This window comes from Erinaceus europaeus, chromosome 23 (genome assembly GCF_950295315.1).
Source record: "Erinaceus europaeus chromosome 23, mEriEur2.1, whole genome shotgun sequence".
NCBI classification, from domain to species: Eukaryota; Metazoa; Chordata; class Mammalia; order Eulipotyphla; family Erinaceidae; genus Erinaceus; species Erinaceus europaeus.
Window position 1 is genome coordinate 5,702,089 of NC_080184.1, and position 15,320 is coordinate 5,717,408.

The window sequence follows — 15,320 nt, forward strand, 5'->3', positions numbered from 1 at the left end:
AGGTCAAGTAAATGAAAACAAAGAACAGAAACAAGGAATGTCAGACTGACCTTCACTGAGTAAACAGTAGATAAGTGGAGTGGAAGGCCAGAAAAAAATCAAATACCTTATATGGATGGAGACTAGGATGTGCCTGGCTGTATCTATAGTAACCAAGGTGAATTGCCCAGACATAGTTGTGCAAGAAAAGATAAGTGACCATAACAGTAAGTAAGGCAACTAGACACTGAGTATTAGGTACAAGTCCAACCCCCTTATCCTTGTAACCTCTGCTTCTGTAATGACACTTTTTGGCTCTAAGCCTGCATCTCGTATATAAGCTTGTTCTGTCTCTTTGTTCATGGATGGGGGTTTTCAGAGTGATTTGAACTCTTGGTCCACATGAATAAAAAAAACTCCTTCCTCCTCTACCTACTGCAGCTCCAGTCTCTAAAATTTCTGGCAGAATTCCCTAATAGGACCTCGATAGAACTGCTGTAGTTTCCAATGAAGGGAATGTGGACAAAGAACTCTGGTGGTGGAAACAGTGTGGAATTTTACATCCTGTGCCTTGACATGAATAAGACCCAGGTTCCAACCTGGCAGTATATGGCTTGACCATTGCAAGAGGAGAAGCTCAAGAGCTGTGGTGTCTCTGAATGAATAAGTAGCCCCAGAAAGGTGAAATTACATGTGTGTAAGACATTGCCTTGGAATAAAATGTTGATAAAAATCAATGAAGGACTAGAATGGTACAGTCTTCCTAACATGTTTTCAACACCACTTTCAAAATTTCAGGGGACTTCCGGAGGCAGGGTTATGGAGCAGCAGCAACTGTGTTTCTCTCCTCTCCTCTCCTGGGTCAACTAGGAATACCAAAGGAGATCATCTGGGACCGCAACAAGGCAGGACTAGAACAACTTCAGGAATCCACCAAATCAACAGAGTGAGGGATTAAGCTAAGAAGCCTACTTATAGTTTAAAAGCCCTCAGGCTCCCATACCCTACAGGAAAGAAAAAGGACAAAAGATTTTTTTAAAAATATTTATTTACTCCCTTTTGTTGCCCTTGTTGCTTTTATTGTTGTGGTTATTATTGTTGTTGTTATTGTCACTGTTGGATAGGACAGAGAGAAATGGAGAGAGGAGGGGATGACAGAGAGTGGGAGAGAAAGACAGACACCTGCAGACCTGCTTCACTGCCTGTGAAGGGACTCCCCTGCAGGTGGGGAGTCGGGGGCTCGAACCGGAATCCTTAAGCTGGTCCTTACGCTTTACGCCACCTGCTCTTAACCCACTGTGCTACCACCCAACTCCCCCAAAAGATGTTTTTAAGCCACTGTGCTTCAACTCAGGGATTAAAATAATATTGACACAACTGTCAATTTGCACAACTGTGAACCCTTTAATTACCTTACTTAGACACAAGTCAATCCAGGCAAGAGTGATCAGTAATTTGAAAAGTACTGAGAGAGGGACCTCATAACATACTATATGGAATGGTCAAACCAATAAGAAGAAATATTGGACAAATGAACCAGGACAAGAGTCCAGCTAAAAGCCCCACAAAGGTTGAAGCACAAAATTATGAGGTCAATACCTAACCACTAGCTAAGGAAATAATCACAGGAGTGAGTAAAGAGTTTGAAAGACTTGTCATCAGAAATGCAGAAACAACAAATGAGGCTCTGGAAGAAAACAATAATTATCTCAAGGTTATTAGGAGCTGAAAGCTGAAATAGTTGAGCTAAGACCACAACTAGCTGAACAAGCTAACAGTATCAGAACAGGCTAACAAAATAGATGAACTCCAGAAAACAGTAAAGGGGAGAGAGAATAGAATCAATGAGGCTGAAGACAGAATTAGCAAGACCGAGGACAAATTAGAGACCACTAAAAAGGAAGTAAAAGATCTCAAGAGATTAATGGATACTGAAAACAACAACAGAGACATATGGGATGACTTCAAAAGAAACAATATATGCATTATTGGCTTACCAGAGGAAAAAAGGGAGGGAGGGGAAGAAAGCATTCTTCAGGACATAATAGCTGAGAACTTCTCTAATCTAGACAACATCAAAGACATAAAGTTTCAAGAAGCCCAGAGGGTCCCAAACAGAATTAAAGACACCAAGACACATCATATTGAGAATGGAAAGGAATAAGGATAAAGAATCCTGAAGGCTGTAAGAGAAAAACAAAGAGTCACCTACAGATGAAAACCCATAAGATTAGCAGCAGACTCCCCAGAAATAATTAGGATCCACCTGCATATCAGATTTCAGGCTCAGGCAAAAACAAACAAACAAAACACTAGTATAGCTACAGGCCCTTTGAAATATAACTAAAATATGCCCACTAGCTATCTACAAAATGGAGGACCTCCCCAACACTTCATCTGCACTATTCCAGCCTTTAGGTCCATGATTGTTGAACAATTTGTTTGGCTTTGTATATTAACTTTCTTTTCAGCCGCCAGGTTCCAAATACTAGCAGCATGCAACCAGACTTCCCTGGACAGACAACCTCACCAATGTGACTTGGAGCTCTGCTTCCCCACAGCTCTTCCCCACTAGGGAAAGAGAGAAACAGGCTGGGAGTATGGATTGACCTGTCAATTCCCATGTTTAGTGGGGGAAACAATTACAGAAGCCAGATCTTCAGTGTTCTACATCCCAAATGATCTTGGGTCCATACTCCCAGAGGATTAAAGAATAGGAAAGCTATCAGTGGAGGGGATGGTATATGGAGGTCTGGTGATGGGAACTGTGTGATGATAAGTGTGATGAACTGTGTGATGAACCCCTCTTATCCTATGGTTTTGTCAATGTTTAAATAAAAACAAAAAGAAAAAATTTAAAAAAAAATTAGCAGCAGACTTCTTCACATAAACAATAAAGGTCAGAAGGGAATGGCAAGATATCTACAGAGTGCTCAATGAAAAAGGATTTCAAGCAAGACTACTGTATCTTGCTAGACTGTCATTCAGACTAGATGGAGGGATAAAAACCTTCTCAGACAAGCAACAGTTGAAAGAATCAACTATCACCAAGCTTGCCCTGAAAGAAGGTCTGAAAGGTCTCCTATAAACAGTCATACCACCATAAATATGCCATATATCAGAACACTCTAAAACTCTACAAGAATGGTGTTAAAATATCTTCAATCTTTGATATCAATAAATGTCAATGGCCTGAATTCACCTATTAAAAGACATAGAGTAGGAAGATGGATCAGAAAACACAACCCAACAATATGCTATCTACAGGAAACCCACCTAACTCAACAAGACAAACATAGACTCAAAGTGAAAGGATGGAAATGATCATACAGGCCAATGGCCCACAAAAAAGGGTAGGAACAGCTATTCTCATATCTGACACGATAGACTTTAAAATAATTAAAATTTTAAAAGATTGGAATGGACATTACTTAATGTTCAGAGGATCAGTCAACCAAGAAGACTTAAGAATTATTAACATCTATGCACCTAATGAGAAGCCATCTAAATACATAAAACATCTACTGAAAGAGCTACAGCAATATACTAACAGCAACACAGTCTTTGATTGTCAGAGTAATGCAAATCAAGACAACAATGAGATACCACTTCACTCCTGTGAGAATGTCATACATCAAAAAAGGTAGCAGCAGCAAATGCTAGAAAGGTTGATGGGTCAAAGGAACCTTCCTGTACTGCTGGTGGGAATATCAATTGGTCCAACCTCTGTGGAGAACAGTCTGGAGAACTCTCAGAAGGCTAGGAATGGACCTACCCTATGACCCTGCAATTCCTCTCCTGGGGATATATCCTTACCTTATTGCCCATCCGTGCGCTTAACACGCTGCACTACCGCCTGACTCTCAATTGGGGATATATCCTAAGGAACCCAACACACCCATCCAAAAAGATCTGTGTACACATATGTTCTTATCAGCACAATTTGTAATAGCCAAAACCTGGAAGCAACCCAGGAGTCCAACAACAGATGAGTGGCTGAGCAAGCTGTGGTCTATATACACAATGGAATACTAACTACTCAGCTATAAAAAATAGTGACTTCACAATTTTCAGCCCATTTTGGATGGACCTTGAAAAGTTCATGTTAAGTGAAATAAGTCAGAAACAGAAGGATGAATATGGGATGATCTCACCTTCTGGCAGAAGTTGAAAAACAAGATCAGAAGAGAAAACACAAGTAGAACCTGAACTGGAATTGGCGTATTGCACCAATGTAAAAGACTCTGGGGTGGGTGGGGGTGGGGGGGAGAATACAGGTCCAAAAAGGATGGCAGAGGACCTAGTGGGGGTTGTATTGTTATATGGAAAACTGAGAAATGTTATGCTATCCATGTACAAACTATTGTATTTACTGTCGAATGTAAAACATTAATTCCCCAATAAAAATTTTTTTTAAAAAAATTTCAAACTCATGAGTAATGGTACCAAACTATATTAATATTTTGGATGTTAGGGTACTGAGGTCCTATTTTGTTGAGTCAATATATGATCAGCAACATTATTACTGAATTTTCATTTGTTAATCACTGCTTCAGGGCTCCCTAGTTCTCTATGTGACATCTGCTGACAGGAGGGAAGCCATTAAGCAGGGAGAACTTGGGTAAGACCAGGATGTAGGTGGTTAGGAGATATATTGGCCATGGTCTGGGAGATGGTACAATGGTTAAAAGCATTGCACTCTCAAGCGTTCGGTCCTGAGTTCAATCCCCTGTAGCACATGTACCAAAGTGATGTCTGTTTCTTTCTCTCTCCTCTATCTTTCTCATTAATATGTAAATAAAATATTTAAATAAATAAATAATACAAAAAAATTTTTTGAAAAAAGATACGTTGTCTTTGTGAGTCTTCAATAGTATATTCACACATGGTCAGTGAAAACATTATTGTAACCTTCTTTGCCAGGTTCATAGCTAGGTTCAAACCCAGCCCCTATGCACTGAAGGAAATTTTGGTGTTGTGGTCTCCATCAGTGTCTGACTTTGTCTCTGTCTAAAAATATATATTCAGTCACGCACTTAAGATGATCAAAGGCACCTTCTTAAACTTGGTGGGACCTTCCACCTTCTGCAACCCACAACGACCCTGGGTCCATGCTCCCAAAGGGATAGAGAATGGGAAAGCTATCAGGGGAGGGGATGGGATATGGATATTGGGTCATGGGAATTGTGTGGAGTTGTACCCCTCCTACCCTATGGTTTTGTTAATTTATCCTTTCTTAAATAAAAAAAAAAAAAAAAAAAACTTGGTGGGACCATAGTTATACACACACACACACACACACACACACACACACACACACACACACATACTAGTTATAAATATATTAAGGTCTATGTTGATCAATAGGATATAAGTAGGTTTTAGTAAAAAAAAAAAAAGTAGGGTGTGGCTATAGGTACACCATGTAAAAAAACCATGTAATATCAAGACAAATTATAATTTACCAGGTAGGGGGTAAGTGGCTTGTCATAGCCCAGGTCTCAATCCTGACAACACAACTCTGTGACATCAGGGAAAATCCAGTGCTTAGCTATCTATGTCTCTGTGTATTTGAATGAAAAAGTGGTATGGAGGTAGCATAAAGATTATGCAAAGAGATTCTCATGCCTGAGGCTCCAAAGTCTCAGGTTCAATCCCCCACACCACCATAACCAGAGCTGAACAGTGATCTGTTAAAAAAAAAAAGTTTTCTGAGAGCAGAAAAATTATATATGGTTTAGTCCACCATTGAACAAATACGTAATTTGGGACTGGGGATAGAGAGTATAATAGTTATGCCAAGACATTAAAGTCTGATTCTTCAAGGTTCAATGGTCAAGGTTCAACCCCTGGGATCACAGTAAGGCCGAAGTGAGCAGTGATGTAGTTAAAACCACTATAGGGGCTGGGCGGTAGAGCAGGGGTTTAAGTGCACATGGCGCAAAGCACAAGGACTGGCATAAAGATCCCAGTTCGAGCCCCCAGTTCCCCATCTGCAGGGTGGTAGCTTCACAAGCAATAAAGCCAGTCTGTAGATGTCTTATCTTTCTCTTCCCCATCTCTCTCGATTTTTCTCTGTTGTATTCAACAGCAATAATAACAACAATAATAAACAACAAGGGCAACAAGAAGGGAAAAAATTATCTCCAGGAGCAGTGGATTTTTAGTGCAGGTACTGAGCTCCAGCAATAATCCTGGAGGCAAAATAAAATTAAAAACAAAAAACCTAAAAAAAAACCCAAAAACATTATAGACATAGAATCTGTGTACAAGAGGCCCAGAAGCCAAACTATGTAATTTGTGTTTTTGCTATATAATTTATTTATATTTATTAATTATTTTTTTCCACAGGACTACAGTATTATTATTTTTTTTTAATTATCGCTGGGGAGCCAGAGACGACCCGAACTGCCCCTGCGGCTCCAGACAGACTATGACCCACATAGTCAACGACTGCCACCTCTCCAGATTCAAAGGAGGTCTCGAAACTTTACATCAGGCTCAACCTGATGCTGTTGACTGGCTACGGAAGAAGGGCAAACGCTAGAAGAAGTTGTTATCAGTGTCATTGGATAGGACAGAGAGAAATGGAGAGAGTAGAGGAAGACAGAGAGGGGGAGAGAAAGATAGACACCTGCAGACCTGCTTCATCGCCTGTGAAGCGACTCCCCTGCAGGTGGGAAGCCTGGGGCTCGAACCGGATCCTTGCCACCGGTCTTGCGCTTTGCACCATTTGCACTTAACTTGCTGCGCTACCGCCTGACTCCTGATGAAAGCATTTTCAACTGTCGCATTCCAAAATTAGATAAGATTTTTTTTCCTGCCATCCGCATTATTGCTGGGAATCAGTGCCAGCACTGATGGCTCCAGCAGTGATAGGAAAGAGATAAATTGATAATGGGACAGATAGAAAGGGAGAGACTCCTGCAGACCTACTTCACTGCTCGTTATCATCCCCCATACAAGTGGGGAGCGGGGCTTGAAATTGGGTCCCTTGTACATGGTAACTTGTTTGCCTAACTGGGTGCACCATCACTCACCTCCTCAAGATAAGAATTCTTCATCCGGGGAGTAGAGTGGTGGCACAGCGGGTTAAGTGCACTTGGCGCAAAGCCCAAGAACCGTCGTAAAAATCCCGGTTCGAGTCCCCGGCTCCCCACCTGCAGGGGAGTCGTTTCACAAGCGGTGAAACAGGTCAGCAGGTGTCTCTCTTTCTCTCCCCTCTCTGTCTTCCCCTCCTCTCTCCATTTCTCTCTGTCCTATCCAACAGGGACGACATCAATAACCACAACAATTTAAGCAACAAGGGCAAAAAAAGGGAAAATAAATAAATATAAAAAAATTTTAAAAAACAATAAACAAAAATAAAAGAATTCTTCATCCCACATAGACTGCATGGGCAGAGAAATAGAAGTCTTTAGGTATAAGAAATTATGTTCTACTGAACTTAATTTCTCCTGGTGGAATAATTTTACTTATTTCCTATTTCCTGTAGAGGGCAAGAAACAATAAAGAAACCTCAGTGACACTCTTGAAGTTTCCCTCTTTATGACCCAACTGGATATTTGAGTATGACACTTAAAAATTCCTTAACAGGGAAGACTGGTGGCGGCACACCTGGTTGAATGCACGCTACAGTGCCCGAGGACCCGGATTCAAGTCCCTGATCCCCACCTGCAGGGGGAAAGCTTTGCAAGCAGTAAAGTAGGGCTGCAGGTATCTCTCTGTCTCTCTTTCTCTCTATCACTCCCTTCTCAATTTCTAGCTATTTCGAGAAAATAAGTAAATAAAGATCCCATATATATTTAAATTCTTTTTTTTAATACGTAAGTTTCTTTTTCTTTTTAAAGATTTTATTTATTTATGAGAAAGACAGGAAGAGAGAGAAAGAACCAGACATCACTCTGGCACACGTGCTGCCGGGGATCGAACTCAGGACCTCATGCTTGAGAGTCCAAAGCTTTATCACTGTGCCACCTCCTGGACCAGTATATTTACATTTTTAAAAAATATTCATTTATTTATTCCCTTTTGTTGCCCTTGTTGTAGTTATTTTTAAATTTTTTTTTATTTATTTATTGTTGGATAGAGACAGTGAGAAATTGAGAGGGAAGGGGGAGATAGGGAGAGAGACAGAGAGACACCTGCAGCCCTGCTTCACCACTTGTGAAGCTTTCCTCTTGCAGGTGGGAGCCCTTGTTGTACTTATTATTGTTGTTATTGATGTTGCCGTTATTGGATAAGGCAGAGAGAAATAGAGAGAGGAAGAGAGGAAGGGAAGACAGAGAGAGGGAGAGAAAGATAGACACCTGCAGACCTGCTTCACCACCTGTGGAGTGACTTCCCTGCAGGTGGGGAGCCAGGGCTCGAACGGGAATCCTTCAGCCGGTCCTTGCACTTTGCGCCACATGTGCTTAACCCACTGTGCTACTGTCTGACTCCCTTTAAATTTTTTAACAGGGTCTTCATGGTGGCACACAGTCAAGGGCATACATTATCACCTGTGAGATTCCAGGTTTAAGTCTTATCCCCCAACACCTGCAGGGGGAAGCTTCACAGATGAAGGAACAGTGCTACAGGGGTTTCACCTTCTCCTTCACTTTCTCTTCTTACCTCCTCTTCCTCTCATATCTACCCATATCTGTACCTATATATCATGGCAGCAAAGACTGGTGACAGTGTGCAGACACTGAGTCCTAGTGCTAATCCTGGTGGAAAAATAAGTTTTCTAAGAGTGACTGGAAAAAGAAGCACACAGGAAAATCAGAAGCAGTGAAATAAACATTTATAATGCAAAATATACTTAAAATTAAAATACAACTTGTTCAGGAGGAAAAAGACAAAATCAGAAGTGGAATATGTCACTTACCTGAGAAACTGCCATTCTTTCCCCTTTCTCTCAATTTCTTTTCAGGCCAGAAAATGAAGTGAAATCACAGCAGGTGTTGGAGCCTCTGACTTACATCCACCAGCAAGGCCTCTTTGCTTGGCAGCACTGCACCTACAGGGAAGACACTGCAATGCGTAGAAGGCCCAATACCCTATCCTTCCAAACTGAAGAGAAAAGATTGAGGAACAAGGACAAACCCCTTGGGGCCCACTTAGTGAGTTATCTGGTAAATAAGGTCCTTCTCAAAGCCTACACATTTTAGTAAAGAAATGAAAAATCGGGAGTCGGGTGGTAGCTCAGTGGGTTAAGCGTACATGGCACAAGGTGCAAGGATTGCTGTAAGGATCCCCGTTCGAGCCCCCAGCTTCCCACCTGCAAGAGGTCGCTTCACAAGCGGTGTAGCAGGTCTGCAGGTGTCTTTCCCTCCCCCTTTCTGTCTTCCCCTCCTCTCTCCATTTCTCTCTGTTCTATCCAATAGCAACGATATCAGTAACAACATCAGTAATAACTACAACAACAATAAAAAACAATAAGGGCAACAAACGGGAAAATAAATAAATATAGAAAAATAATTTTTAAAAAAAATGAAAAATCTCCAGGTAAAGAATATAAACCCACTGTGGGTAGTAATCTCGTGTCTGTATTCCAGACCTCGGCAGATTAAAATGCGAATAATCAAATGGTATATATTGATTGATAACCAAAAACTAGAATGTAACCAATCAGATTGGATCTTTCATTTTATTTCCCAGTACAGAATGCAGCCAATCCATTCAAGCATTTTGTTTTGTATTCACTTGTATCTTGGTGGCTGGGAATGTAACCGATCAAAACACTCCTTTTCTAAAACCACCCTGTAACCAATCAGCTCAAACAGCGCCCAGTTTGAAGAGGTTATAAGCGGCCTTCTGAACTGGCACACTCAATCAGGTGTGGTAAAAAGCCACTTGGCTCTGCTGGTGCAATAAACATATCTTCTTGCCCTCCCTGCCCTCCCTGCAGCCTCAGTCTCCTGCTTTGGAGTTGTAACACCTTAGAGCTGTAACTCCTTAGAGTGAGCTCTGCCTTTTTAAATGGTTCTGCCAACAGAACCATAGGAGCTCAGAGCCTCAGGCATCTCGGGCATGAAGGTCATTCATACAGCTGTTATGTTATCTCCCGGGCCCAGCTTGAACTCCTTCTCCTCTTCCTCATGTCCCTCAAGCAGAGGACCAAGACTGCTAGTATTTTCCCCCATTAACTATGTAGGAAGACAGGCTAATCCTGGGGTACTTATCTAGATGGATCCTTAGTTAATGCCAGAACAATGGGAGTGAGAACAATGCAAAACTGTAGGGGGGGAGGAGGGAAGGAGAGGTTTTAACAGACTCCAGAAAAAGAAAAAAACTTTCACTGAAAGAAATAGAAGGGAGTCAGGTGGTAGCGCAGCAGGTTAAGCGCATGTGGCGCAAAGCGCAAGAACCCGCAGAAGGATCCTGGTTCCCCACCTGCAGGGGAGTCACTTCACAGGCGGTGTAGTAGGTCTGCAGGTGTCTATTTTCTCTCCCCTTCTCTGTCTTCCCCTCCTCTCTTCATTTCTCTCTGTCCTACCCATCAAAAACGACATCAGTAACAACAACAATAATAACTACAACAGTACAACAACAAGGGCAACAAAAGGGAATAAATAAATAAATACAAAAAAATTTAAAAAAGAAATAGAAAAGAATGGGGTGCTAGCATTATGGTTTTGCAAAAGACCTTCATGCCTAAGGCTCAGAGGTCTAGGATTCAATCCTTAGCACCACCAGAAGCTAGAGGTGTGAGCTATGATCTGGTAAAAAAACAAACAAACAAACAACAAAAAATAGGGGAAAAAGGAGGAGGAGGAAAGAGGAGAGAAGGAAAAGAATAGGACAGAAGTCCTTGTTTCCACTTACTGAAATGCCAGGGTCCAATCAATCTGGGCTTCACTGGACACAGTGAGAGACTGCTAGCAGGGTGCTCACATCACATGGAACCTCCAACCTGTGTGTCCTGTGTGGGGTGAATCAGTCAGTAATGCCCCAACCAAAGCCAAGGACTGTGATACAGATGCAACAGAAAGTAGACTAGAAAGTAGATAAAACAGGTCCTGGAACAGGATGACAGAGGACCTAGTGGTGGTTGTATTGTTATGTGGAAAACTGAGAAATGTTATGCATGTACCAACTATTGCATTTACTGTCGACTGTAAAACATTAATCACCCAATAAAGGAATTTTTTTTAAGTAGGTAAGAAGTAGAAAACAAAGAAAAATGGAATTTACAAAAGAAGAAGAAGAAGAAGAATCGGGGGCCAGGCAGTAGCGCAGCGAGTTAAGCGCATGTGGCTCGAAGCCCAAGGACCTGACTAAGGATCCTGGTTTGAGCTGGGCTCGGCACCTAGAGGGGAGTCACTTCACAGGCGGTGAAGCAGGTCTTCAAGTGTCTCTTTTTCTCTCCCCCTTTCGGTCTTCCCCTCCTCTTTCCACTTCTCTCTGTCCTACCCAACAGCGACAACATCAACAACAACAACAACTACAACAACAATAATGAAAAAAAGGCAACAAAAAGGGGGGAAAAAGCAAATTTAAAAAATGATAATCAGGGGTCGGGCGGTAGCGCAGCAGCTTAATCTCATATGGAGCAAAGTAAAGTGTAAGGTCCAGTGCAAGGATCCTTGTTCAAGCCCCCAACTCCCACCTGCAAGGGGGCTGTTTCACAGGTGGTGAAGCAGGTCTGCAGGTGTCTGTCTTTCTCTCCCTCTTTCTGTCTTCCCCATCTCTCTCCATTTCTCTCTGTCCTATCCAACAACAGTGACATCAATAACAACAATAATAATAACCACAACAAAGGCAACAAAAGGGAAAAAAATTAGCTCCAGGAGCAGTGGATTCGAGCCCCAGCAATAACCCTGGAGGTAATAATCATCATCATCATCATCATCATCTAGGTCAGAATTTACCATCATATACAGTGAAATATTTCAGGTAAAAAAAACAATGTAACTGTTGAGGGAAAATGAAGGACACAGTGGGGTCCTGGAAAGTACAGACAATTTTTTTCATTGGGTTTGCACACGTGGAATTGAGACCCACTTGCTGAAGGCTTTTTTCTTTGCACTGTACAAAGGGTGAAGAATCTGCTCCATTGGGCCAATGAAAAGCTGGCACCACCAGTGTGATGTTAGAAGAGTATAGGAAGTTGGGCGGTAGCACAGCAGCTTAAGCGCAGGTGGCACAAAGCACAAGGGCCGGCAAAAGGATCCCAGTTGGAGCCCCCGGCTCCCCACCTGCAAGAGGTCGCTTCGCAAGCGGTGAAGCAGGTCTGCAGGTGTCCATCTTTCTCTCTTCCTCTCTGTCTTCCCTTCCTGTCTCCATTTCTCTCTGTCCTATCCAATAACAACAACAACAGCTGTGACAACAATAACAACTATAGCAAGCACAACAATAAGGGCAACAAAATGGGAAAAATAGCTTCCAGGAGCAGTGGATTCATAGTGCAGGCACCGAGTCCCAGAAATAACCCTGGAGGCAAAAAAAAAAGTGCATAAAGGGGGGGGCTTGTATGGTGAGGGGTCTTTTTGATCTTTTGTCATTTTGGATCATGTCCAGAGACCTTCGGGGAATCTGTCCCCCAAACTTTTATTCTAACTTTACTTTTGCAGGACTGTGATAAAGGATGGAGTTAGAAACCAGGACCTCATGCATGAGACTTTATTTATTTTTAAATATTTATTTATTTATTCCCTTTTGCTGCCCTTGTTTTATTGGTATAGTTATTCTTGTCGTCGTTGTTGGATAGGACAGAGAGAAATGGAGAGAGGAAAGGAAGACAGAGAGGGAGAGAGAAAGATAGACAGACACCTGCAGACCTGCTTCACCGCTTGTGAAGTGACTCCCCTGCAGATAGGGAGCCGGCGGATAGAACTGGGATCCTTATGCCGGTCCTTGTGCTTTGCGCCACCTGCGCTTAACCCGCTGTGCTACCGCCCGACTCCTGAGACTTTATTTTTTATTCACTGTGCCACCTCCTGAACCACGTTGTTTTGTTGTTTTTTAATATAAGTATTTGCTGCGCAGAGATCCAGAGAAACCTAGATGGAAGGGAGACACAAAGAGGGAGAGAGAGACCTGTAGCACTGCTTCAGTGCTCATGAAGTAGCCCTGCAGCTGGCGACTAGTGCTGAGCCCAGGCCTTTCCACACGGTAGCCTCGGAGCTCAGTTGGCTGTCCTGCACTGCCTGGCACATCCAGGTATAAATGAAACTTGGTTTGTTTTCGCTACAGATTAAATTGAATGACTTGGCCATAGTCTCTGATGCTGTGCCCTCCACTTAGCTGACACTGCCGTCATTGTCATTATGCTCCGACCTTTCTCTCTGCCACCGAGGACATCAACACCCATCTGCTCCCAAATTTAAAACTAGACATCACCATCACGAATAATTTTTACAGATAATATAATTCATCAGAAAACATTTCACTTTTGTTTTCAGGATGGAATCAGACTGTCCCTACTTATAAACTACTAGGTGGATGATGGATCACGGATTACTATGAACTGTGCTGTCACTATTTCAGTATACAAACTGAAAATTTTAGCAGATATCGGGCCACTCATGGAACTCTGTAAAATCCCACAAGTAACATAATTGTACATTCTAGAAAAAATATATAAATAATGATTTAGGTGTAATGAGATCTCAACTAATGATGGTGATATTTATTATTAACCAGAACTGCAGCCAGAGAATTGATATTTAATCTCAGTATAGGCTACTTATAGACAACTAGACTTAGCCTATTATGTTTATATCTTATGATGGTAAGTTGTCTTTAGAGTGAGCACTTTCTGTAAGGCACACAGTCGCCAGTTTTCAGAAAAGGACATTAAAATCAGCTGAGAGGTAAATTTCTCTGGATTAAGAATCTGGGTTGACCATCCAAATCTATAACTAGTTCCTTTACTTACCTTTTTTGTCAGTTAATAATCTTACTCCAATCAATCGTAAGGCAGATATCTCACTTGGAGATATACTCTTTGACATAGTTGAAGCACCAGATATGACTCCCTGGTACTGCCCATGGCAGATCTGTGCAGTGTTCTGCTTTCTCCCTCCTATAAAATTAACACATACAACACATACATCTAAAAAGTAATTAGAAAGTAGAAGAATCGACAGGGTCTTTTAATAATTCTTCAGGAGAGGCCTCCTCCAGATTCATTGATTCTCTCTAACAAAAAAAGTCTTTGGGACTTTATTTAATTATTTATTTTTATTTTTATATTTATTTTCCCTTTTGTTGCCTTGTTGTTTAACATTGTTGTGGCTATTGATATTGTTGTTGGATAGGACAGAGAGAAATCAAGAGAGGAGGGGAAGATAGAGAGGGGGAGAGACCTGCTTCACCGCCTGTGATGTGACTCCCATGCAGGTGGGGAGCCCAGGGCTCAAACCGGGAGCCTTCTGCGGGTCCTTGTGCTTTGCGCCATGTGCACTTAACCGGCTGCGCCACCACCCGACTCCCGGGACTTTATTTTTTAATTGGCAACTGTGTGCCTTACTGAAAATGCTCACTCTAAAGAGAACTTATCATCATAGGATATAAACGTATCAGGCTAAGTCTAGTTGTCTGTCAGTGGCCTATACTGAGATTGCATAATGCAAGGACCCGCATAAGGATCCCAGTTCGAGCCTCTGGCTCCCCACCTGCAGGAGAGTCACTTCACAAGTGGTGAAGCAGGTCTGCAGGTGTCTATCCTTCTCTCCTCCTCTGTCTTCCCTTCCTCTGTCCATTTCTCTCTGTCCTATCTAACAATGACGACATCAATAACAACAACAATAATAACTACAACAACAATAAAAAACAAGGGCAACAAAAGGGAAAGTAAATAAATAAATATAAAAAATTTTTTAAAATATTCCCACCATTAGTTGAGATCTCATTACACCCAAATCATTATTTATATTCCCTGTCAATGTGTAAATGAGCCTTCTGAGGTCTACCAGGACACAAAACTTTTTGTTTCTTTTCTTTTTTTTTTTTAAATAATCTTTATTTACTTGTTGGATAGAGACAGCCAGAAATTGAGAAAGGGCAATAAACTGAGAGACAGATACACACCAGCAACACTGCTTCACCAATCACAATGCTTTCTCCCTGCAGGTGGGGACCAGGGACTTGAATCTGGGCCCTTGCACATTGTAACATGTGTACTCAACCAGGTGTGCCACCGTCTGACCTCAGATACAAAACTTCCTGTCTCAGCATTTTCTGCCAGCTAACATAATTTAAGCAAATCAGGATTCAGGTGGTGGCTCACCTGCTTGAACACATATGTTACAATGCACAAAGGACCCAGGTTCAGGTCCCCAGTCTCCACCTGCAGAAGGAACGCTTTGCGAGTGGTGAAACAGTGCTGCAGGTGTCTGTCTCACTTTCTCTCT

At 42.0% G+C, this 15,320-nt stretch overlaps 2 protein-coding genes across 4 annotated transcripts in view; both read right to left on the bottom strand.

The window, feature by feature from the left end:
• Nucleotides 1–15,320, bottom strand: part of LOC103123672 (zinc finger protein 709-like) — a 418,768-nt gene that overhangs the window by 181,061 nt on the left and 222,387 nt on the right. The gene's annotated exons all lie outside the window — the stretch shown is intronic.
• Nucleotides 1–15,320, bottom strand: part of LOC132535582 (zinc finger protein 709-like) — a 31,866-nt gene that overhangs the window by 8,392 nt on the left and 8,154 nt on the right. Inside the window, exons 3-4 of the mRNA XM_060182101.1 lie at nucleotides 10,789–10,885; nucleotides 8,849–8,980 (exon numbers count right to left, since the gene is read on the bottom strand). Coding sequence (XP_060038084.1) covers nucleotides 8,849–8,863 — 15 coding nt within the window. The 5' untranslated portion in view covers nucleotides 8,864–8,980; nucleotides 10,789–10,885. The remainder of the gene's footprint in view (nucleotides 1–8,848; nucleotides 8,981–10,788; nucleotides 10,886–15,320) is intronic.